Genomic DNA, 25,523 nt, shown 5'->3' on the forward strand with positions numbered 1-25,523 from the left:
TAAATTGACAACCTGTTTAATGCCAGTTCAATTGCTTTACACGGAAAGTTACAGCGCGCTCCATGTTTGTTTTCCATCACATGACACCTGGGATACAACGATGCCACGAGGCTGCAGACTGTCACCCAGCTCTGGGAGGACCCTGTGCCCGGGTCAGTGCTCAAAGGTCACACATCCTGACACAGCACCTCAGCTCTGCCCTTTTCCCTATTGAACCCGCAGCCGGTGACAGTGACAGGATCATCCTGAGACACCTGCACAAACCCATCTCCACACGGATACAACCGGGAGCTCCTGCCTGGCAGCTGGCAGCGGAGCAGAGAAGGCAGCTGTACCGGGCTCTGACAGCCAGGTGAGGGTGAGCAGCCTGTTCTTGCCATGCTCCGTCACCAGCGTGTGTGGCTACAGAACAGCCCTAGCCTGGGAATCACCAGCCTCCCTGCCAAGTGCAATAAGAGAAGCCAGCATGAGCCAACCTGCTCCCAAGGCAGAGAGAGAGAAAAGCGAGATGTAGACACAAGATGCAGTTCGGGAAAGTCCTTGACAAGAGGGGACAATGGTGGGGGACAGAGCAATGAGGAGCTGTCCCTGCTCTGCAGCTGGGAGCACTGGGCAGTGGCTGCAGTGCCCACCTGGCACTGCCCACCCACAGCACTGCTGGTCCCCCCAGCAGCTTCTGGGACTCCTTGAGGAAGTTCCCACATCAGAGGGTGAGGGGCAAATCCACTCCTGCGGAGCCCCAGGGCACTGGGGAGCCCAATCATCACCACACTCACCCTGCACTCCAGCTGGGTGCCTGTCTCCCTCCTGCTCCACAATGGGCCGAGAACTCCTGTGTGCCCCCAACCCAAGCACCTATGCCCTCCCAGAGGAGAAAGCAGTGTGTCCTGGGGGTCTGCACAGTGCTATTTAGCAGAAGGCAAACCGCAACAGGAAAATCCACAGCACAGCCACCAACCTCCCCAGCCCCTCTGAACAGCCCTTTCCCCAGGTGATGACACCCACAACAGATCACCTCTTGCTGCAGGTAGACCTTTGCTTCAAATCAATTCCCCAATTTAATGATCCAACTCAATTTAACACCTGCTGGGTGCTTTGGGTGCTCCCAATCCACGGTGATGTGGAACAGTGCCCACGAGTGGAACAAACAACACAAGACAGGCCGGGGAGTGACTTCAAACCATGCCTCACGTCCCACGACCAGAGCTGCACTAAAGCAGTTGTGCTCAAACTGTGTTTCAGAAATTCCATGGAAATTCCATTTTGGTGGCAAGTGAGACTGTGAGATGACAAAGTGGCCTGTGGGCCTGGGAGACTGGGAGCTGCCAGGGGGCTCCCAGCACACCAGCTCCTCACCAGTGACTCCCAGTATGTGTGACCCAGGTGCAGCACCAACAGCCTGATCCAGGCACCGATGTGATGGCACAAGTGGTCAAGGCTGTGGTGAACAGGCTGTATCGGCCTTCCCACACCTTGGCTCACCCTAAGGATACTGGTGGTACTGAGGACAGGCAATCATAGTCCTACTGCCTGGTTTTAGGGAAAGAAAGGACAGGAGATAAAACAACAAAGAAAAAAAAGAAAGATAAAGCATTACCTATGCAATCTACAGAGAGAGGACAAGTCTATATACACAGCCAGGAAATTCCACGTGGGAACAGGAAGCAATGCTGGGAGAGGGCAGGAGGCAGCCAGGGCCCAGGCAGGCACAGGCACAGGTCAGATGGAACAGGCTGTGCAGCCTCACAGCTTCTCTTAAATTAAAAGCACCACACACACAGAGCATTCGTGTTACACCCCATGGGCTCCAACACCAGCCAGAACTCTCATCCCACACAACCTAAAAACCCCAAAACACACACCAAAACCCAACAGCAGGGCCCTGGCTGGGACTTGGAGATAAAAAAGCAACACGGCAGCCCTGGTTCAGGAGAACCACTCTTTCAGCCAGAAGAGGCCCTGCTCACCCCAAAAATCAGATCTTCAGGATTTGTTTTTGTTCTCAAACACATCCCAACTGCTTTTGGCCTCAGGGAGACTCCAGAGCAAGGCACCCACCCGGAAGGAAGCTCCACATGCACAGGTGGTTGGGTGGGTTTCTTTTTTCATAAAGTCCTTGCTTCTCCTCTCTGGTAACTCCCAGGATCAGCCCAGAACATGAAACAGCAACTGCAGAACTTCCCGAATCTGCTCCCTTAGAGGTAAAGCTTTTTCAAGTCTCCTCCAAAGTCTAGAGCCCCAGAGTATATTTGTTCGGAGGCAGCTGTCAAGCATGCCAGAAAAATCAAGCTGTCTTATGGGAATGATCATGTCAAGTACTATAGTACCTGTCTGGGGGGGAAAAAATAAAGAAAAAAAAAAAAGGAAAATAGGCAGTTCTCCAGTTTCTTCCTGGAATGGGGATGCCAGGCTATGAACAAAGCCCTTAGATGCCCAGCCTGGAGCTGTGCCCCTCGCACCAGCTGTACTGCACCAGTCTGGCTGGCTCCTGCCTCCAGAGGTGTCACTCGGGGACACAGAGCAGCACGTCAAGCCCCTTCCCACAGCAGCAAGGATATGCTCCTCTCTCGCAGGAGGGACACCACGGCAGTGGGGATGGCCTCGGTCCATTCTCAATGGTCCATGTCACACGAGTCCTCCCCAGGACCATCCGGACAGCTGGAGGATGCTGGGTCAGCATTTCTCTTGTACCCGTTTCCCTTTATGAACGATGAATCCAATAACCTTTGGCAGTTCCCTCCCCTCCCCACCCCATCCCAAATACTGCCCAGCCCTGTGGGTCACAAGCACATATTTAATGAGCTGGGTCCTTCTCCAGTCCCACGGCTCTCCCTCCCCTTGGCTGGGCTCTGGGGGTCCATGCACGCCGAGGGAGTGGTCTGATCCTGGAATGTCAGGCTGTAGGTTCCCGGGGCACAGGGAGGGGGTTTATCGTATCCTGGTGAAGAGGTTGAGCACAGATACAGACTCCTGACAAGGGAAGACAAAGCAGGGGGTAAACAGCTGTTACTTCACGTGCTTCTAGGTTGGTTTGTTTTTAATCTGCTATCTCTAGCTCAGGGCATGATCCCAGCTCAAAGTCCAACACCATAAATATTCCCATGAGCTTCTTCCAAATGGTAACAAAGTGCACAGCAGGTCAGAGTGCCATTCCCAGAGCTCTGCAGGCAGCTGTACCCCAGAGAAGGCAAGAAGTGGGGGACCCCCAGGAGCCATGCCAGCTCCCCCCAGTCCCCTCCTCCAAATCCCTCCGCCAGGCACTCAGGAAAGCTCTCAGAGCATCAAGCACAAACTGCTTTTGGTGATGGCAAGTTGTCACAGGCAGAATCCATGATGCCATTTTCATCCAAACCCCCATTTCAAGCAGTTTTGTAAAGAGGCAGGGGATAATCAGGGAATCACAGAATGGTTTGGGCCTCAAGGGACCTTAAAGTTCACCTTGCTCCACACTCTGCCATGGGCTGCTCCAAACCTCGTCCAGCCTGGCCTTGGACACTGCCAGGGATCCAGGGGCAGCCCCAGCTGCTCTGGGCACCCTGGGCCAGGGCCTGCCCACCCTCCCAGGGAACAATTCCTGCCCAAGATCCCATCCAGCCCTGCCCTCTGGCACTGGGAAGCCATTCCCTGGGTCCTGGCCCTCCAGCCCTTGTCCCCAGTCCCTCTCCAGCTCCCCTGGAGCCCCTTTAGGCCCTGGAAGGGGCTCTAAGGTCTCCTGGAGCCTTCTCTTCCCCAGCCTGCTGTCACCCAAGGGCTCAGCTCAGTGACACCTCCAGAAACGCTGCTCTGCTCAGCAGCCCTGGACCAGCCTGGAATGTTGTGTCACACCTGCCTTGGGCACACAGGGCGACCTTTTACTTAAATTTCAGCAAAGCTGAACCCTTCACTGCCCCAGCCTTGATCTGCAGGAAGGGATCAGAAAGGAGGCAGCAGAGCAGAGCCAACATGGCCTGAGCTCCCCCAGGCAGCTGCCCCCATGCCTGGCCTTACCTTCGTCGAGCGAGTTTTACTGAAGACATTCCAGAAGCGCAAGGTTTCGTCTCCAGCTCCTGTGACAATGGCCTCCCCATCAGGGGACATTGCCTAAGGACAAGACAACAACCTTTAGCACCTGTCACATTTTTGAGGCTGAAAACAAGTCTCTGTTGGAATGCAGGAGAGATTTAACTCTCCTTCCTACTCGGTGGTGAGAAGCCAACTCCCTCTACTTCCAGGTGCCTCATGCAGCCTCAGGTGCAATTTGGGCGCTCGCACCTTATGGTGCAGCTATGGAACACATGGGGGGAGGGCTGTGGAAAGGATGTTTTTGTTAAGAAATCCAAGCTATGAGTAACTGAGGCTGTTCCTCCTGGGATTATCAACATGCCCAAAGGCAGGAAGATGATATGACTGGATTTTCTGGCTGTATTGGTTGCTTACATTGGGATCTACCTCCCAAAACAGCATCAGCATTTGTCAGCTCTGTTGTGAACTGCTGACAGCCCCATGTGACAGTAACAGCAGATACGAGATCGGTCAGGATTACCCGCAACAAATGTTTAATAACAAATTAGGAGGGCTGGAAGCAGCAAATTCTTCCCTGGGCAGCAGTCATCAGTGAAGAGGTGTGAAAGTCTTCTGGGAGAGAAACTTCTGTTTCATAAAATCCCAGAACGTTTTGAGTTGGCAGAGACCTTAAAGCCCATCTCATTCCCTTCCACTGTCCCAGGCTGCTCCAAGCCCCAATGTCCAGCCTGGCCTTGGGCACTGCCAGGGATCCAGGGGCAGCCCCAGCTGCTCTGGGCACCCTGTGCCAGGGCCTCACCACCATCACAGGAAGAATTTCTTTCCAATATCCCATCTAATCCTGCCCAGTGGGAGTCTGAAGCCATTCCCCCTTGTCCTGCTATTCCAGATCCTTATCCAAAGTCCCTCTCCAGCTCTCCTGGAGCCTTTTTAGGCACTAGAAGGTCTCCCTGGAGCTTTGTGTTCTCCAGGCTCAGAAGAGTTTTCTTAGAATAAAACTCAGATGTTTCCTCAGGAGAGTTTGGCAGGCTTTGCTATCATTAACAAAGCCTCACATTTCCATAGCAGCAAATCAAAGCGTCCCCCTGCAGGCACAGAAACCAGACAGAGTTTTCCACTGCTCATGGGGAGTGTTCACGTTCCCACCCAGGCAGCTTATGGTGCCACTGGCACTGCTGCTTTGGGTCCCCATGTGAGCACACCCGCAGCCAGGTGAGCAGCTACAGAGCCATGGCCATCACTCACCAGGTACAGGACTCGATAGGAGTGCCCTGTGAGCTTTGCTACTTGAGTTAACGAGGGGTATTTCCAGACGAGGATCTGGTTCTGGGAGTATCCATGGGTGCTCACCTGAAAGGAGAGAAGGGGACACACATCATAGAATCATGGAATTTTTAAGGCTGGAAAAGACCTCCAAGATCCAACCATCAGCCCAGCACCACCAACATGTTCACCACTAACCCACATCCCCATGTTTTCTGAACACTTTCCAGGAATGGTGACTACACCACTGTCCTGGGCAGCCCGTTCTAGTGCCTGACCACCATGAAGAAATTTTCCTAATATCCAATCTAAACCTCCACTGGAGCAACTTGAGGCCGTTTCCTCTTGTCCTGTCGCTTTTTACCTGGAAGAAGAGCCTGAATCCCACCTGGCTCCACCCTCCTGTCAGAGGGCGAGAAGGTCCCCCTGAGCCTCCTTTTCTCCAGGCTGAGCCCCTTTCCCAGCTCCCTCAGCTGCTCCTGGTGCTCCACACCCTTCCCCAGCTCCATTCCCTTCTCTGGACACGCTACAGCCCCTTGATGTCTTTCTTGTTGCGAGGGGCTCAAAAACTGACTCCAGCACTTGAGCTGCCTCAGCAGTGCCCAGAACAGGGGGACGGTCACTGCCCTGGTCCTGCTGGCCACACCCTTGCTGGTACAAGCCGGGATGCCCTCGGCCTCCTTGCCCACTTGCACACAGCTGGCTCCTGCTCAGCCACGCTTCCTGACACAGGGCAGCTTGGCAGCAGCCGCACAGGGAAGGACTCACCAGCTCGTTGGCGTGTTTGGACCAGGCCAGGTTGCACACCTGGGACCCGGTGTCGATGCACTGCAGGGGCTGCCCCGTCAGTGTGTTCCAGAAGCGGATGCAGCGGTCAGCTGTGCCCCCACCCGAGGCCAGGAGCCCGTGCTGGTGTGGAGACCAGGCGATGGCTTTGACTGCTGCCAGGTGCTCTGTGTATTGTTGGACAGGGCTCAGGCTGGAGTGATTCCAGACAAGGAGCTGGCAGAGAGGAGAGACATGATCAAACTTGTGCCTCAGTCATGTGTCCACTACACCCACAAGCCACAATGGGACCCATGAAGGCAGCTGGGAAACAAGCTGATTTCCCACAGTCCTGCCCAGGCATGCACAGCTCCCCTCTGCACTTCACAGAATCATGGAATGGTTTGGGTTGGCTAAAGCTCATTCAGTTCAAACCCCTGCCATGGGCAGGGACACCTTTTACTAGACCAGGCTGCTCTTAGCCCCATCTGACCTGGCCTTGAACACTTCCAGGGATGGGGCAGTCACAACCACCCTGGCACCACACTCAGCTGAGGAGCTGTCCTACCCCCAGGCCACAAGGCAGGAACAGCCCCTAAGGTAAGGGAATGAATCTAAAGAAACGGTGTCACCGAAGGGGACCTCAGACCCTCCTGTTGCCTTTCTGGCTGTATCATTCCAGAACACATCTAGGAATCTGCTCAGTTCATTAAGAGTTATTCTGAGCAGGAGGAACTCGGTCCAACCATGCTGTCACACAGACACTGGGCACATTCCCTACCTAGCAACCACTCCAGAGGGCTTGGAACACTGCTTTTTTGTGACAGATGCTTCTCCCATATGGTGCTCAGTGAGCTGCCAGCCTGAGTTACAGGTATGAGAACTCACAGAGCTCTACCTCAGGTTCCTGCTGCACACAAACATTACTGCACCAAACGTGACCATACACTACCCAAACAAAGCCAGGAAGGGCAGCTTAGCAGTGGTTTTGTTGAACTCAACCCCCTGAGCCAAGCTAGAGATTTAATTAGCCAAATACAGAAGCAAAATTAAATTTGCCTTTTTCATTTTATTAGGAAGAGAAGACTGAGTAGAAGCTTAGCATGATTAATATTTGGTCACAGTCCAACAACCAAAACAAAAGTCCTCTTCAGAGAGGCCAAACATTCCTTAAAGAATCGCTGAACCATTAAGTCTGGAAAAGACTCTCAAGATCAAGTCGAACCTTTGACCTAATCCCACCATGCCCACTAAACCACATTGCTGAGTGCCCTATCCACTTGTTTTTTTGAACACTTCCAGGAATGGCAACTCCCCCACTGCCCTGGGCAGCCTGTTCCAACGCTTAACCACTCTTCCATCAAAGAAATTTCTCCCTAATCATAGAATCATACAATAGTTTGGGTTGGAAGAGACCTCAAAGCCTATCTAGTTCCATCCCCTGCAATGGGCAGGGGCAGCTTCCACTAGACCAGGTTGCTGCACATCCTGTGCAGCCTGGCCTTGAACATCCCCAGCGATATAATAACATCCAACCTGAACCTCCCCTGGTGCAACTTGACACCATTCCTCCTTGCCCTAGAAAGAAAGGGGGTCTGACATTTCCTGTGACCCCTTGGAAGGAATGTACCTTATTATCATTCCCTCCAGAGGCCAGGAGCTGGTGGTCTGTGGACCATTTGAGCCCACAGACCTCCTGCCTGTGTCCCTGGAGCCGCCGCTCAGACTGCAGGGGTGGGGTGCGGATGTCCCGCTGCAGGATCATCCTGTCCCGGCTCCCGGAGGAGAGCTGGTCCGCGTTCCACGCCAAGGCACCTGCAACGGGGGCAGAGCTTCAGAGGGTGTCGTAGGAGTCATGCAATCACAGAATCACTGAGGCTGCAAAAGACTCCAAAGGTCACCAAGTCCAATCATCAACTCAGCACCACCACCACATTCACCACCAAACCATCTCCTCAAGTGCCACATTCATATCTCCTTTGAACACTTTACAGGCTTGGTGACTCCACCACCGCCATGGGCAGCCTGTTCCAATGATTTATAACCCTTTCTGTGAAGAAATTTTCCCAATATCCAATCTAAACCTCCCCTGGCACAGCTTGAGGGGATGTGCTCTCATCCTGTCCCTGTTCCCTGGGAGCAGAGCTCAACCCCCACCTGGCTCCACCCTCCTGTCAGGGACTTGCGCAGAGCCACAAGGTCTCCCCTGAGCCTCCTTTTCTCCAGGATGAGCCCCTCCAGCTTTGCCAGTTGCTTCTGGTGCTTCAGCCCCTTCCCCAGCTCTGTTCCCTTCTCTGGACACGCTCCAGCCCCTCGATGTCTTTCCTGTTGTGAGAGATCTAAAACTGACTCCAGTATTTGAGATGGGATCTCAGCAGTGTCCAGCACAGGGGGATGGTCACTGCCCTGGTCCTGCTGGCCACACTATCAAGTCCAACCCTTCCAGTCCTGCAGCAGTTGGTAAGCAAAATACAGCCATCACAGCTGCCAGGGTTTTAAAATAAACCCTAACAAACCTCAAACCACTCCTTACAGACCTCCCTTACATCCAGTCTCCGGAGTCCTAGATCAGGGCACAAATAGAGGTTCCCCTGAACACACTGACTGCAGGTATTACCAACCCCACTTCACAGTGCAGTAAAGCACAGGAACAGATCTCGGAAGGTGCATGGACTTCCCAAATCTCACCCCAGAGTTCACACTCACAACATCTCTAAGCAGAAAAAACCAGCCCCCCAAAAAAGGGAACTGGAAATCTCAGTGTGAAGCTGCCAGCAGGGCTGAAATCGGAAGCCAGCAGCAGTGAAGAGATGTTGTAACCAAACCCAAAAAGCCTCAAGCATGGAGGAAACACCTGCTGCAACACCCAACCACCATCACACCCAGATCAGAACACCACAGTTGTGAGATGATAATATTTTGAACCTGCTCAAGACACAGCAGGGAAAAAATATCAACCCTGGTACTCTTGAGTTCTCTATTTCCAGCAGATCCCTGGCTAGCAAAGTTCAATCAGGAAGGAGAGACCCCTGAGAACCCTCTGCCTCCCCACTCCTTACCGACTCTGGCTGTGTGTCCCTCCAGCATGGAGAGCTTCTTTCCTGCAGCTGCATCCCAGATCTGCACAAAGCCCTTGTGAGTACCAACAGCCACCAGGTTCCCCTGGACAAACAGAGAACCAGGATCAGTACAGCCAGGAAGTACAGCCAGAAAACTGAAAGCTGAGGAAAAGACTTGACATAAATCCCACGAGATGGAAAGCATCCAGAGTTCTTCCATCTTATATGTTTTTCCCTACTGAGAGGTCCAAGCAGCCTGTCTGGAATATATTTATTGTAACATTTTATTGTCAAGAGCTGAAGAAGTAAACTGGATCCTTCTCCCTCCCACTCCTCTTAGCAATGCCTCAGGAACCTCAAGATACAAGAGGCTGTTCTTTATCCCCTCTCTTTTAGCAGAGAAAAACCAACCCAAGGAGTTAACTACAGCTATGATGACAGTGACTAAGTGACACGTGTCTCAGCTGTCCTTGCTGACGGTGTCATACTGACCCGCTCTGACCAGCCCACGGACGTCACGGAATCTCCTTCCACAGAGAGGTCACACAGCCGGGTCACCTTCAGAGAGACAAATGGGGTAAGAAACTTTCGTCACACAGCACTGCTGGCTGTCTCAGACCAGTGCTGAGTTTGGGATAGAGTGTGACAAGTGCTGAAGCCCTCACACAGCACATTGCATAGCTCTGGAAGGTTGGAAAAACCCTACATCAATAGGCAATTCAATCTTCAGACACTCATGACAATTTACCTGACTTGTACAAGCACTCCACAGGTAAACACAAGTCCCAAGGCCAACGCTGAGGACATTAAGAGAAGACCAGTCCACCAGGTTCAGGTAGAAGTCATCCTGCAGCTCTGGGGCGTCCAGCACTTTGAAAGGAATCTTGGAGATTTTCCGAGTTGGTTTTCGAGGTGATCTTAGCAGCTTCTGACTGTTTACAAAAACAGATAAAAAAACAACTACAGGAATCTGCACATCACAGCAGATGGGAGGCATAGGTGTAGCCACTCTTTACAGAGCACCCTGAAGTTTCTATGGAAATGCAGAGACAAAAAGGCTGCACAACACTTTTTCAGCAGCAAGACTGGAAGGAATTAGGTTCTGCTTCTACAAAGGAGCTATGAAGCAGAAAGGTAAACTGATTACTGAGAGCTGACCAAGATATGTCAAGCACATAAGCAGGCTGGGCACCTGAAGGAATTCTTAGAACTTGACTTGCATTTAAAATAAATTCAAAATTTATTATCTCTCCAGATTTCCAAACCCAATTCACATTGCAATTTTAGAGCTTCAGACAGAAGTCCTAGAGAACCTCACTGAACCCTCTGTCCCAGCCCTTCCCTTCTTACAGTTTGCAGAGGATCAGTGTTACCTTTTGTTGCTGACAGGAGACAGGGAATAGGGTGAGACCTCGTTGCCATCATCGGGGCTGGAGCGTTTTGTGCTGAGTGAGTACTGCACAAAGAAACACACCTCGTGAGGAACCCGGCGTGCGGGAGGCCTGGGGCATCACACCCAACGTGCACTGCTGCCAAGCTAATTCCAACACAGTTTTTCCTTTCCCAGGTGCTCCAAAACTATACAAAACCCCTCATCAATGCTCAAGTCCAAAAGCCTGGTTTGGCCACTCACCACACTGTCCAAAAAGCCTGGCTCCACCCAGCTTTCCTGCCAGCACAGACACAGGAAGCACATTGCTTGCTGCACACTCAGGTTCCCTTTGCAGGCCACCACATTTGTTATCAACACCTTATCTCAGCCAAGCCCCAACACCAACTCACTGCACGAGCAGCCTGGCAGAGCCCTGTGCTGTGTTCCTGTGACACACACACAGCCTCCACTGGTGTTAACGCAATTAACTTACAGTGAAGAGAGACTTCTTCTCTGGGGTGGATGGCTGCAGCCTCCTGTCCTCTGTCTGGGGGTCCTGCACCTTCTCAATCCCAGCTCCCAAGAGTTCATTCTTCAGCAAGGCAGAGTAGGCAAGGCCATCTGTAAACCCAAACAGGCACTGAGCAGAGAGCTCAGAGCAGCAACAGCAGGGAGTGTCAGAATCATGTGTGCCTGACCTGGACAAAAGAATGCTGCAGGGAGACCTTAGAGCCCCTTCCAGTGCCTAAAGGGGCTCCAAGAGAGCTGGAGAGGGACTTTGGACAAGAGCCTGGAGGGACAGGACAAGGGGGAACAGCTTCCCACTGCCAGAGGGCAGAGTTAGATGGGATATTGGGAAGGAATTGTTCCCTAGGAGGGTGGGCAGGCCCTGGCACAGAGAAGCTGTGGCTGCCCCTGGATCCCTGGCAGTGTCCAAGGCCAGGTTGGATGGGGCTTGGAGCAACCTGGTGTAGTGGAAGGAGATGGGCTTTAAGGTCCCTTCCAACCCAAACCAGTCTGGGATTCTACAGCTTGTACACTCACAGAGTCTCTTAATAAGCCTGGGGCCCCCATTTAGAATCAAGATTAGTAGCAAGCTTCCCCTCCTTCCACTCCATCAGGAAAGTGCTTCCATGACACAATAAATCAGGGGATAGAGACAGCCTCTTGCATCCAGACGCTCATCAGAAGCAGTGACCTAGTACTCACTCATGATGTGGGCATTTCCCAAAACACCAGCATGAGTTTTGGCATAAGCATGAAAATGCCAGCGTGGCCTTAATTTCCCCAACAGTTTGCAATAAGAGCTCTGGGCACTGCCAAGCAGTAGAAGGGTGCTCTCACCTTTGCCACTGTCTGATGTAGCATCCTTTGCTTTTCTGTTTTGGCTTGGTGATTTTTCATTTTCCTGAAATGGGGAAACATGCCATCACCATACAGAAACCTCAGGGTATATGGTGAAATAGCAAAGGCAGGGAGCATAGGGTTTGAGGACGAGCACTCAAAGGAACTCTTCTGGGGCAGCAGAAGCCCATGGTGCAGAAGATAAGCAGAGCAATCATGCCAGCCAAAACAAAAGGTACCATTTCCTCAGTTCCAAGGCTGAGCTGTAGGAGAAGGGAGCAAAACTTACATTTATTCTGTGGAAGTTGATGCTCCAGTTGGCCCCAGCTCTTGAGGGAATGAATCTGTCACCATGCTTACTAGGAGAAGACATTGGAGAATTGGAAGGGGTCAAGGTTCTTCTCATCTCTGCTACCTGAATTAAAGAATAAAAGACACTGAACTTACTCTTATTCTTGTCAAGCCCTAGAGTTGGTTGGTTTGTTAGCCCTCAATTTTTTATGCTACATGTAGTCACTGAGATTATGTATTAAAAAGGTATTACTGAACTCCATAAAAATATCTTCACTCCTTTTTGCAACCTGAACTGAGGTTATATATTCAAAAACTCTCTTAAAGTCAAAGTGTTTGGGTATTCATAGAACAGCTCAGGAACTCACACCTGCTCACAACCCAACAAAAGACTGTGGTTTGCTTTGAAGAGGTCCCAGGTCCTTCAGCAGCTCAAGGAAAAGAGTCACAAGTGAGACAGACAACAACATAACAGTGAACCTGAACCCATCTGTACTCACACAAGGCATTGTGTTCTCATTCTGTATGTTGATTTGGCGTAGGAGACGTCTCTCGTAGTCCTGATCCATGGTGGGAAGCTGGCTGGAGAGATCAGCAGGCTCAGGAATTTGTTTGCAAAGTCCAAGCAGTAACTAGTGTGCTGCAACAGACAGGAGGAGAAAAACAACAAAATGTTGAACCCCTCCATGCTGAAACAGCCTCTTCAGAGTCTCCTAAGCCTGCTCTTTGAACTTGAGACCACTTTTCCTATCCAGAGCATTGGTACCAAACTTGTGTGACACTGAAGAACGCAGGCAGCCAGTATTTTGTGTCTGACAGCACCTCAGTGGGTCCCCACCACACCTGGAGCAGGGACTGCCCCCAGGCCCTGCAGCAGCAGAGTCTGGCAATCCTTCAGGACAGGGGCATGAAAAATCCAGGCACTGGCACCAGTTGCACAGAGAGGTGTGGCTGCCCCATCCATGAAAGTGTTCAAGGCCAGGTTGGACCGGGCTTGGAGCAACCTGGTGTAGTGAAACCCATGGCAGGGGGTGGAATGAGATGAGCTTTAAGGTCATTTCCAACCCAAACCATTGTGGGATTCCGTGATCCCACCACAGCCTGTCCCACCGCTCAGGTCAGGGGCACGGGAGCAGTGCTGAGGGTGGGATGCTTTTAGCCATGCCACAAGTACTGCAGACTTTTCACTGCAGGAACACACTAGGGATCTAGTAGTCCCAGTGAACATTCCATGTCTGATGCCTGCACTATCCCAAATACTCCTCCTGGCTGGCACAAAGCTTGCTCACTCATAGAGCTGTACAGTCTATAAGCAACGTTAACATCACTTAAGCACATATTTTAACCATATATTTTTAGGACAGGGCTGCTTCATAGCTGCAATTTGCTTGGTAAATTAACGTGTGCATCAATAAAAAATAAATGAGCTGACACTTGTGTGAGAATACACAGCCAAGCCCTTCCCAAGCCCCAAGGGCAGAGAGCAGCACCCCCAGGGTCCAACCTCCCCCCTCACATACCTCATGTGGTTTGTCCACAGCTGACATGGACACAAAAATGCCAACGCCAGAGGAGACATCAAGTTGGCCTTTCAACCCAAGATAAACATGTCCAAAGGCAAAGGTGGAATTTAACACATAAGCAAATCCCCACAACACACAGGCATCTGGAGGCTGTGCAGAACATAAAGGGATCTTCATTCCTGTTATTGCATAAACATTTATGGCACCTGGCTGGAGTCCCAGCTGCACAAACGGAGCTGCCTCGAGATACAAACTTGTGGTAAAATCCAGGAGGCAACTGCACACAAAGGCTGTGCTGGGAGGAGGCTGCCCAGGGAGCAGCTGCACAGTGCACCGCTCAGGGACAGCCCTGCACTGCCTCCCGCTCCCTCCTGGGAAGAGGCTGCCTCCAGGAACCACAGACCTGCCCAGGGTTTTACGGCTAAAAACTGGGGGCAAGTTACTAAGCTACGAGGGGTCCAGCAGCACATGCTGCAATTCACTAAGATGTGATGAAGTTTTACAATATTCTGTGAAATAAGCTTGAAAACAAGGCAAAGTACACACACTCTGCACTGCAGAGCTGATGGCCTTTCACCTCAAAAGGTTACAGGAAATGGGGTGACATCAAGGTGGCAACCAGTCACCACTGGGGCTCCACAGGGCTCCATCTTAGGGCCAGTTCTCTCAAATCTCTTTGTAAGTGACTTGGGTGCAGGACTGGAAGGTCCTGAGTGGGTTTGCTGAGGTTACTCACTTGGGAGGAACTGCTGCCACCCTCAAGGACAGAGAGGCCCCACAGAGAGACCCTGACAAATGTGAGGATTGGGAAATCCCCCACCATGTGATGTTTAACAGGGCAAGTGCTGGATCCTGCCCTGGGATGGGGCAGCCCTGGATGCAGGGACAGACTGGGAATCAGAGGCTGGAGAGCAGCGCCGTGGGAAGGGACCCTGGGGGTCCTGGTTGGTCCAAGTTGGATCTGAGTCCCCGGTGTGTCCTGGCAGCCCAAAGGGGCCACCGTGTCCTGGGGGCACCAGGCCAGGGAGGGATTGTCCCGCTCTGCTCTGCACTGGGGCAGCCTCACCTCCAGTGCTGGGGGCACTCTGGGCACCACAAGATCAGAAGGGTCCAAAGCTGTTGGAGAGTGTCCAAAGGAGGGACACGGAGCTGGGGAAGGCTCTGAGGAGCGGCTGAGGGCACTTGGCTCGTTCAGCTGCAGCAGAGGAGACTGAGGGGAGGCTCCTGGGGCTGCAGCTCCTCCCGAGGGGAGGCGGAGGGGCAGGGGCTGAGCTCTGCTCTGGGACAGGGACAGGAGCCAGGGAACGGCTGGAGCTGGGTCAGGGCTGGGCATGGAGCTCAGGGAAAGGTTCTTCCCCCCGAGGCTGCTGGGCACTGCCCAGGCTCCCCAGGGAATGGGCCCGGCCCCGAGGCTGCCAGAGCTGCAGGAGCGTTTGGACAGCGCTCTCAGGGATGCCCAGGCTGGGGTTGTTGGGGTGTCTGTGCAGGGCCAGGGGCTGCACTGATGATCCCTGAGGGTCCCTTCCACCTCAGGAGATCTCTGTGGCTCTTTGAGCTACACCATTTTGCAGTGCCGAAACTTGGACTTCTTACAAATGCTGAAATGCTTCTCTTCCTTGCCATTAAGCATGCCAACACTTTTACAGGAGCATGCCTGAAATAGCTAGTGCCAAGCTGGTTCTGATCACACCTGCTTACCTCTACCACCTCCTCCCCCAAGCTTTTTTCTTCTTAATTTAACACATTTCTCCCATATGTTCTTTCAGCGGCAAAACTGGAGAAAGCTCCCTAATTTAACAGAGATCAGCTTCCACCAAATGAAGCAAAGAGTCAGAGACAACATTATTGGAGTGAAAAGTTAGAAAAGTCTGTGATGCTATTAATAAAGGAGGTTTAAAAAATAAAAATTAGTGCATGCCATATCAATCACTCTCCCTCATTTTGAAGTTTACTTACCACCACCCTTACCGACCCACAAGCTACCAAATGTGTGTCTCAAACCAAACAGTCCAACAAAATGCCCCCTCCCCCTTTTTCTTTTTTTGGGTTGTTGTTGTTTTAACACCATGAGTAAGAGAGCTCAGCCTGCAGAACCCACACAAGGAGCGTGATCAACCAGGGAACACCACACACTTGAAGTGTCCTCCCAAAACAGCTCAGCACAGTATTCGTGAGAGATCCAGACCCAGTTACACAGCAAAGAGACATTTTAAATTCTACATCTGAAACACATTCGACTGTCGAGCTTTTGAGATCTCATCTGCCCAAATTTCACCTATAACTTGCACTCAGAAACACAGCACAGATTGTTCAACAGAGAGACTACAGAGGCAGAACACAGCAGTGAACGTTCAGCACCTGAACAGTGACATGTTTTTACCCTAAAAACGTGCCACTAACACAGGCCCAGGGAGCAAGCAGCACCTCTGGTTTGGGGTAGGCTTTTGCTGTCTCTAAATTTGTCTGTGGGAAGTGAGCAGATTTTCCATTTCCCCCAAAGCAATTAAAAAAAGCTTTGCCAGAAGGACCTGGGGGTGCTGGTGACAGCAGCTGAACATGAACTGGTGTGTGCCCAGGTGGGCAAAAAGGCAAATAGTACATGGCTTGTATCAGTCACAGTGTGGCCAGCAGGACCAGGGCAGTGACTGTCCTCCTGTGCTGGGCACTGCTGAGGCCCCATCTCAAATCCCAGGGACAGTTCTGAGCCTCTCACAACAGGGCTGGAGCATATCTGGAGAAGGGAATGGATCTGGGGAAGGGGCTGGAGCACCAGGAGCAGCTGTGGGGAAGCTCAGCCTGGAGAAAGAGAGGTTACGGGGAGACCTTCTCAGTCTCCACGACTCCCTGACAGGAGGGGGCAGCCGGGTGGGGGTCAGGCTCTGCTCCCAGGGAACAAGGGACAGGATGAGAGGAAACAGCCTCAAGCTGTGCTAGGGGAGGTTTAGGTGGGACATCAGGAGGAATTTCTTCATGGAAAGCATGACACTGGCATAGGCAGGGTGGAATCTCCATCCCTGCAGGGATTAACAGCCGTGTGGACGTGGCACCTGGGGACATGGGTTAGTGGTGACCTTGGCAGTGCTGGGGGAATGGTTTGACTTGATTTTAGAGGGCTTTTCCAAACTGAACAATTCTGTCGTTCTATATGTGGGCTTCAAGTTCCCTTTAAGCTGAAGAAATAAAAGATACTGAGGAGCTACAGGTGTTACATATTCTTCAGACGCTATTTTGTCACTAATTATGCAGTTTATGCTTGGAGAAGAAAGGTGGGATTTGGTGGAAGGGTTTGAATTCCTTGAGAAGAATTTGTATTCTGACTTTGTTCTTCATGCACCTTTTGTCGTCTCTCTGAATTGGCTGGATTGTCTCACAGCTTATTACCTTCAAACAATACTTCCAGGCAGAGTTATGGTGCTGAACAAGTGCCTTTTGTTCTTTTTATTGACCCAACCTTCATGTATTCAAATACAAAAGTGTTTTGTCTCGGTATGGATGTGTTTTTAATAAGCCAACATGCAGAATGCCAGGCCTGGCAGGGAAACGAGGGCAGTAATTTTGCAAAATTATTTCTGTGGTTTGAGAGAGGCTGTACCTGTTTGGATTCCCCAGCACACATTGAAAGGGGAGTAAGAGATGCAGGTTGGTTCTCTCAATTCAGACATGCTCTGCTCAAGCAGTTCAAGAGCTGGATGATTCCTGACCCTTTTTTATTCCAGAAATTGTTCACGTACCTTCTCTTCTGGAAAGTATTTGGGTGGGTAAGCGTTAAATGAGAGAGGTGCTGACGAAAGTGAGAGACTCAGAATACCAAAGGCAGGATGCAAATGTAAATGTAAAGCTGAATATATTTCCTAATTTACACAGGGCCAAAGGGAGGTAAAGGATGCCTTGGTAATTTAAATACCATTAATGTTATGTTGGTGCTTTATTTTGAAGCATCTCAAGTCTGAAAAAGGTTGCCTGGAGCTTCTCTTACTAATAAGCCCTAAACAGACCCCACATTTATAGTCAGCAAGAGCCTACCCAAACCCAGAGATGCTGCCTGCTCTTTGGGCCTGTATTTAATGGCACAAACTTTAAGGTAAAAACATGTCACTATTCAGGTGTTGAACATTTCCAAGCTCTCTGGAATAGCCCCATCATTTGCCAAGGGGAAAAGTATGCAAGTACTTAGTCCTCCAAGTCACGACCAGCAAGGTTTGAAATCAAACCTAGATGTCCTGCTTCCCCAAATCCAAAGTTTTCATCTTCTTTTGATTTGACTAAACTCAATCACAACACTTGCAAATCAATAAGGCAAAACCCTCAGCTGGCAGCAGAAGTGGCAGTTCCTCTATCCCTGGCAGCTGCAGTGCCCTGCCCCTCCTCATGCCAGCTCCACGTACTGACCACATCACACAAAGCCCCAAAGGGCTGATGTTTTCAGCTGGTTTAGCAGGCATCACCTTCTCCTCAACGTGGGGTATTGCAAGAGTATTACCAGTTATAGATTCTTTTACAGGCTCTTGAACAAGCTGTAAGGGGAAAGAGGAAAACAAAACCAACAAAAAGAGCTAAGCCATAGCTTTTAGCTGTGTAATAGTCAAGACTATTAGGAATGCATTCAGAATGCTGAGGCTTCACAGGGCAGCCATTGGGAACGAGCAAGATACTCTGTGCTTGGCCAAGCTCAAGCAGAACTTGCTCACATTTAACCCAGAGGAACATTACACCAACCAAGCAAACCTTTTCAGGAACTGGCCTCCTTTCAAACCAGCAATAGCACAAAAAGTTAGAGAGCTGTGTGTTTTACCAATATTTACCTTTTTAAAGCTACAAGGATATAATTTGTTACTCAGCAATTTACTAGGGTACAGTGTGAGAAGCATTTATAAAATCAGCCATTTACCCCTATGCAATGGGAGCAGTTAAAGCTTTATTTCAAAACAAACTATAACCCTTGCTGCCTTGCCCTTATCAGAGACGCACGTTCACAGCTTTGTACAACAGAGATCACACTAACGACAAGAAAAAAATTACTCCAGTGTCAGATGGGATCTTCACCATTAGTCCTCACACTCCTCGAAGATTCAATATCCTCCAAAATCCAAGATGCTGGATTATGGCAAGAGCCATCACACCACAGCAGTGTACTTCAGAGGGTAAGATGTAGGCGACTGCTCTTCACTGAAGGTCCTGCACAATTCCACATTCTTCTGCCTTTCCAAAGCCTTGTGCCGAGCACCTCCTGCCCAGGGCACTCAGAAACACCTTTATGCACTCACTGCCATCAGCCTTACAATGCCCCTGTTCCAAAAGTGCCAACTGTTAGAGGGTGGCAATATACACAAACTGAACTCCAGCTTCATTTGAAGGCAGAGCGGCTCAAGGGTAGAGCCAAAACACTGATTGCATCTCCTGCCTGCACTCAGCCACCCAGTCTTGAACAGGAGTACAGAAGCTGGAGATACAAGCAAAATGCACAGTAATCCCTGCCTCCACTCACCTCTCAGGGTAGAAAACATCTCTCCTTCTCCACAGGCAGAAAATATCCCCCTTTCCTCACAGGCAGAGGCCCAACCTGCAATCCAGATTGGAGGTGACAAACGTTTGTACCCCCACCTGCACTCACAGACAAACTCCAAGACTTCCCACAGCCCTCCACGACAACTTCAGAAGCTCAGGTAAAGCTTCATGTCCACCATCCCAAAGCAATGCACAATCCTACCACGATGACAGAGGAACTCTGAACAGCAAACCACAAAAATTTAGGGCACTCTGATGACCAAGGCTGCAGGAAGCCTGCGGGAGCCAAGGACATAATGCTCATAACACAGAGCTCTGTTTGTGGCCTGGACTATCACGAGCCAGCGGAAACTCAGGGTTGTAAGATCTTCAGGAAACAGCAAAATCTCTGCCTTTGGAAGGGCCTTTACCAAAGATAAACACTGCCACCACTAATCACAGAATCCCAAAATGGTTTGGGCTTGAACGGACCTTAAAGCTCATCTCGTTCCACCCCCTGCCATGGGCAGGGACACCTTCCACTAGCCCAGGCTGCTCCAAGCCCCATCCAGCCCGGCCTTGGGCACTTCCAGGGATCCAGAGGCAGCCACAGCTGCTCTGGGCACCCTGTGCCAGGGCCTGCCCACCCTCACAGGGAACAATTCCTTCCTAATGTCTAATAAATCTTCTCAGTACACCATTACAGGCCCAAAAGGTTTTCACCAGGATTTTTGTATACAAAACAATTGCTCTTAAATGCAAGTGCTCCTCAAAGAGGACACTCTAGAAAGCTGACCAGGAACATCACTCTTGCTGCCTCTCACACAGATGATGCTCAGGTATCACCATTGCTTTCAGCATAGCTGTTTTTCCTAAATCCCTTTTTTCTCCAGAACTAAAGGAAAAAAAGGGAAGATGACAGTCCAGCCTGTACTCCAAAGACCAGGCTATTTTCAGCTGAAACTCAAATACAAGTGATGGGCAACTACAGAGGTCAGAACCAGCAGCCACCCCACTGATGTACCCACACATCAGCCAGGCCCCCTGCTGAGGGGTTCCAAATTTGCCTCAGCCTGCTTTTAAGAAGTCAGGAGAACTGTAGGGTTGTTATTTTACCTTCGTAGATGACGTTTTCATTCAATACACATCCCACTGCAGCGTACCATTGTCTCCTGGCAGTGCAGAGCTTATCCAAGCAGACATGACAACCATGCACTCAGCAGGGGATTTCTCAGAAAATCACCACTATTAAACCCCTTTTTTATTGCTTGCAGGTGGTGATTATTTCACCTTTTCACCATGATGCTCCACAAATAAGAGGGACACACTTGTTCCCAGGGCATACAAAATAAAGCACGAAGTCCTCAGCAGTGCAGGAAGCCTTGCAAAGGGAAACAAAGCACAACACATGGGGCCACTTTGGTGGTACCTCTTGCCCATGGGCCAGAAGGCCCCTAATTAACAGGAAGTCTCCTTAAAGAGGTTTATCTGTTACAAAAGCAAAACAAACAAGAGGCAGCAGCAGAAGCACTCCAGTTTCAGAGATTAAGTAATTAGCCAAGGCACCTGGTGAAGCAGCACCTGCACCCCTGGGCTGCGCTGGCTGTCACCCGGCTCCGGGATGCTCCAAGGGCTGGGGTGAAGAGCAGGCTCAGCTCCAGCAGGTCTTGTTTGAGAAACACCAAGTGCTGAGCAAGTTCTGCTGCTCCCACTTGCCAGTGGAAGAGGTTGCCACTGGTCCCTGTGTGCTCAGGCAGAACAGCACAGAACCCCATCCCTTCTGTAGGTGCTGGAGGCTAATTCCTGCACTGAGGAAAGGGCTGGGTATGAATTCCCCAAGGTACTTACTGGCAAGGAGGGGACACGCAATAACCTTACAGCGCTCTGCTTTGAGATTTCACCTCAGTCCAGGACATAACCAGTGTCAAACGGATGTGCCTCTCGTGAGGCAGGGCCGGATCAAACCCCACAGTTCTCTCCACACTGTCTGGCTCCCGGAACTCCCCTCGGATACAGGAGCTGAGCTCTGGGCAGTCACTGGTCTCCCCAGAAGGCCAGTTACAGCCACAGCACTTCTGTTCCCACTGTCACCTGGTGGCAGTTTTCCCCACACAAACACATTTTGGACAAGTCACTGGACAGACAGGAGAAACAAAGGTTCTGCTTTCAACCAGCATATGATGGCACCTATTTTGGTAATCACCTAGGAGATATTTACTTGTTTAATTACTCTGTGTAGAATCACACAATCATTTATGTTGGAAAAGCCCTCTAACATCAGAGTTCAACTGTTCCCCCAGCACTGTCAAGGCCACCACTAACCATGCCCCAGGTGCCAGATCCATGTCTGTTAAACCCCTGCAGGGATGAGGACTCCACCACTGCCCTGCATATCCCAGTGTTACACAGAATCACAGGGTGGGTCAGGTTGGAAGGACCACAGTGGGTCATCTGGTCCCACCTCCCTGCTCAAGCAAGGTCATCCCAGAACACAGGGCACAGCATTGTGTCCAGACCCTTCTGGAATATCTCCAGTGAGGGAGACTGCACACCTTCCCTGGGCAGCCTGTTCCAACACTCAGTCACTGCACAGGGAAGTTCTTCCTCATGTTCAGGTGGAACTTCCTGGGTATCAGTTCCTGCCCCCTCTCCTCTTGTCCCATTGCTGGGCCTCATGGAGCAGAGCCTGGTCCCTGCTCTGAGCCCTCCCTGCAGACACTGAGACAGGCATGAGGTCCCCTCTCAGCTGTGTCTCCTCTCAAGGCTGAACAACCCAGCTCACTGAGCCTTTCCTGAAGAGAGAGATGTTCCAGTCCCTTCAGCATCTCCACAGCTTCCACTGCACCCACTCCAGGAGTTCCATGTCCCTCCTGTCCAGAACTGGACACAGCACTCCAGATATGCCTCACCAGGGCTGAGCAGAAAGGCAGGATCACCTCCCTCAACCTGCTGGCAATGCTCTTCCTAATGCACACCAGGATCTCACTGGCCCCTCAGCCCCCAGGACACACGGTTGGTCAGGAACAGTCTGCTGTTCACCAGGACACCCAGAGCCCTCTGCAGCTGCTCTCCAGCAGCTCAGCCCCCAGCCTGGACTGGGGTTATCCCTCCCCAGGTGGAGGATCCTACACTTGCCCTTGCTGAAGTTCTGACAGTTCTTTCCTGCCCACCTCTCCACCCTTCCGAGGCTCTTCTGCAGGGCTGCACAGCCCTCGGGGGGATCGGCCACTGCTCCTGCTCTGTGTCTGCAGCTGAGGAGACACCAACCCCTTCATCCAACCACTGATGGGTGAGTTAAACAACACTGGGCACAGGATTGAACCCTGGGGGGCTAATAAAAAGGAGAATAATAATAAAAAGTGGGGATGGATATAATGAAGTACTTGGATCTTAGGGACACAGGGTCCTTACAACTTTTTTTAAAATGTTTTCACATGTCAGACACTCCAGACTCAAAGAGGACTGACTTAGGAGCAGAAAAAAGGACAAGCAAAGGCCATAGCCTGCATTTTATAACAACTTACAGAACTTTCAAGGCTTGTTGCTTGCTTCTGTTTAGTAGTTCCTATGCTCTATCTGAGCATTTTTTATATGGCTACTGACTTTAGTAACATCCAGTTTCCCTTCAAAAGAAGAGGGTTGTGCAATTATCTTGTACATCCAAGTGGGTACAGACAGCTAAAAGCAGCAGCTCTATAGATACACGCTCTAGTAAGGCTTCCAGTAAAGGAGAAATCAGTGCACTATAAGCAAAGATTAAAAATTCACCAGCAGCTCTGTGTTCAGAGCTTTACTGGAAGGTCAGGCATCCAAAACTTTGCTTCATCGTAACACTTAAGATACTGAAGATGCAACAGTTGACAAACTACAAAAGAAAACCATAGGATTTAGGAAACACAACAGCCTCAGTCAACAGCCCCAGAAAACTCTGCTTCTGTATTAATTATAATAATCAAAACACAAAGATCAGACTAAGACAAGATCATAGAATCCCAAAATGGTTTGGGCTTGAAGGCACCTTAAAGTTCATTCTGTTCCACCCCTGCCATGGCAGGAACACCTTCCACTGTCCCAGGCTGCTCCAAGCCCTGTCCAGCCTGGCCTTGGACACTGCCAGGGATCCAGGGGCAGCCCCAGCTGCTCTGGGCACCCTGTGCCAGGGCCTGCCCTTCCCAATCTCCCATCCATCCCTGACTTCTGTAAGTGGATTTCCTTACATTCCCTTAAGACATTCCCTCTTCTCCTGTCCCTCCAGGCTCTTGTACATAGCCTCTCCATCTTTTTTGTCAGCTCCTTCAGCTACTAGAAGGCTGCAATGAGATTTTGTTGCTCTCAGCAGAACTGCTCTTTGAAGGACCTTCAGCACAAAATACTGGGGTGGTGTCATTAAACACACTCAGGAAGAATCAGCACCTCACAAGAAAACAGGCACAAAGCCTTCAAGAGAGCTACAAATCAAGAGAAAACAATCCTCCATGTCAAGAATCCAACAACACCTTCCCGAGGTGACTCCAATGTGACCTGACAGCCCCCCCTGGCCCAGCAGAACCTTCTCACCACCTGGAGGACCTTCAGCTCAGGCTGATCCTGCGTACAAATCCCAGTGCAAAATATCAACAACAGGTTAAAAACACCCTGATGAAACACGCAGCGATAAAGAGCTCCCTCAGACCCCAGAGCCATCGGGTGGGCTGGGGCACATCCACCGGTGCTGCACGTAAACAACAGACTGCTGGCCAAAGTTTCTGCTTCTGCTTGGCAGATCTCTTTAGGAATAAGATCCACACCACTAAAATCTGTTACCGTTTGTGTTGCCAATTTGATCAAGAATCAAGAGCTGATCCAGGCTCCAGCTCTTTGCGTCCTTCCCCAGAGGGCCAAAGCACACGGGCCGAGCGAAGGGGTTACACCGCGAGCTTCCAGCCGCTTTGCACAGCCCCGGCCCTGGGTGCAGGTGCGGGATGCCCGTTACCAAACACACCGGAGCGTTGGGGCTCACCGGCCCCGCCGTGACGGAGCACAGCCCGCCTGGGCCCGAAGGAACCGGCACAGACTGGGCCCATCCTGCCAGGGCTGACAAGGCACCGTAACGGGCGGGGAGGGAGAGGCGGGGCTGCTCGGTGACCGGCTGCGGAGGAAGAGAGGGAGGGAGAAAGGGAGTAAAGGAGGCAAGGCACCCCCAGCCCCGCCCGGCCCGGCCCAGCCCAGCCCGGCCCCTCCGCCCAGCCCGGCCCGGCCCACAGGCCCGTGCCCGCGGGGGGAGAGTGCGGGGCACAAGCCTGCCGAAGCCCCCCCGCCTCGCCACGCCGTGTCGTGCCATGCCGTGCTCCACACCGTGCCCCGGGCGCTGCCCCGGCCGTACCTGCTCCGGTGCCGGTGCCACCAGCCCAGCCCAGCCCGGCCCGGCCCGGCCCGGCCCAGCTCCGCCTCCTCCGTCAGCACCCGCCGGCCCCGCCGCTCCACAACATGGCGGCCGCCCCCGCCCCCGCGCGGGGCACGACGGGAGCGCGCCCCACCCGCCGCTTCGAACACACACAGGAAGCGGCGGCGCGCGGCGCCATGGCAACGGCCCGGTGACGTCACCGCCAGACCATGACGTCATGGCGGGGGCGCCGGTGTCTCTGTGTGTCCCTCCCTGGAGGGCCGGGGACTGCTGGGCCTCTGATGGGATCCTTGGATCCGTAAGGAGGCCCTTGGGCCCTCCAGAGGGTTCTCTTGGTCCCTGAGGGGCTTCTTGGGGGCCTTGGGTCCTTATAGGGTTCTTTTGGTTCCTGGGTGGAGGGGTCTTGGGTCCTTAAGGCAATTATCTTGGTCCTTGAGGGGGTTCTTAGGAGGGTTTTTGGTCCCTGGAAGGGACTCATCATGTCCCTGAGGGGTTCCCTGAGTCCTTAAGGGGGTCCTTGGGTCTTTGGGGAGCTCCTTAGTGGAAGTTTCTTCGTCCCTAAAGGGATCCTTGGGTCTCTGGGAAAGGTTCTTGGGTCCTTAAGAAGGTGCCTCAGGTCCTTGGGGAGCTTCTTGGGTCCTGGGGGTTGGTCCTGGCCCCTCCAGGAAGGTGTGGGATTCCTGTGCCCCCCTCCCCCAGAGATTGTCTGTGACTCAGCATAGGACCCCCCACGACACCGCAGAGTGTCTGTGTCTTCCCCATTCCTGGTCTCTGATCCCCATTACTCTTCTCAGGGAGTTGGGGGGGGCTGTTGGGAAGCGAGTTGTGTGTCCAACCCTTCTTGGGAGGGCACTGGGCCAGGGGCTGCTGCTGCCCCAGAGCTCAGCTCTGCATGGCCCAGGAGGAGCCAGGGGCAGCTGCTGCAGAGGACTCGTGGCCCTGCGCCCTTCTGAGCGCTGCTGTGTGCTGGAACCCCACAGTTCCTGCCCATGCCCACAGAGAGGCTGGTGCTGGGGGTCTGGGGTGCTCGTTGGGGG

At 51.9% G+C, this 25,523-nt stretch overlaps 1 protein-coding gene across 2 annotated transcripts; it reads right to left on the minus strand.

The window, feature by feature from the left end:
* On the minus strand, positions 1-24,513 carry FZR1 (fizzy and cell division cycle 20 related 1). 2 transcript variants are annotated; one of them, XM_039566027.1, is made up of 15 exons: positions 24,466-24,499; positions 23,907-24,231; positions 12,597-12,736; positions 12,095-12,220; positions 11,806-11,869; positions 10,955-11,082; positions 10,463-10,545; positions 9,838-10,021; positions 9,582-9,647; positions 9,090-9,192; positions 7,661-7,845; positions 6,034-6,267; positions 5,248-5,352; positions 3,988-4,080; positions 1-2,970 (listed from the first exon to the last, which is right to left on the minus strand). In XM_039566027.1, exons 3-15 carry the CDS (start codon positions 12,663-12,665, stop codon positions 2,929-2,931), a joined length of 1,482 nt encoding a protein of 493 aa, XP_039421961.1. In that variant the 5' UTR covers positions 12,666-12,736; positions 23,907-24,231; positions 24,466-24,499; the 3' UTR covers positions 1-2,928. The 2 variants fall into 2 exon arrangements, with proteins under 2 accessions (XP_039421961.1, XP_039421960.1); XM_039566026.1 differs by lacking the exon at positions 23,907-24,231 and having other exon boundaries at positions 24,466-24,513.
* Positions 24,514-25,523: the final 1,010 nt, after the last annotated feature.

This window comes from Corvus cornix, chromosome 28 (assembly GCF_000738735.6).
Source record: "Corvus cornix cornix isolate S_Up_H32 chromosome 28, ASM73873v5, whole genome shotgun sequence".
Lineage (NCBI taxonomy): Eukaryota > Metazoa > Chordata > Aves > Passeriformes > Corvidae > Corvus > Corvus cornix.

Coding starts and splice junctions, on each gene's coding strand:
- FZR1 (XM_039566026.1), bottom strand. CDS start 12,665: ATGGATCAGGACTACGAGAGACGTCTCCTACGCCAAATCAACATACAG. Junction 10,022..10,462: donor TCTCCTGTCAGCAACAAAAG/GTAACACTGATC, acceptor TTTTGTAAACAG/TCAGAAGCTGCTAAGATCAC. Junction 4,081..5,247: donor CCTATCGAGTCCTGTACCTG/GTGAGTGATGGC, acceptor TCTTGTCCTTAG/GCAATGTCCCCTGATGGGGA.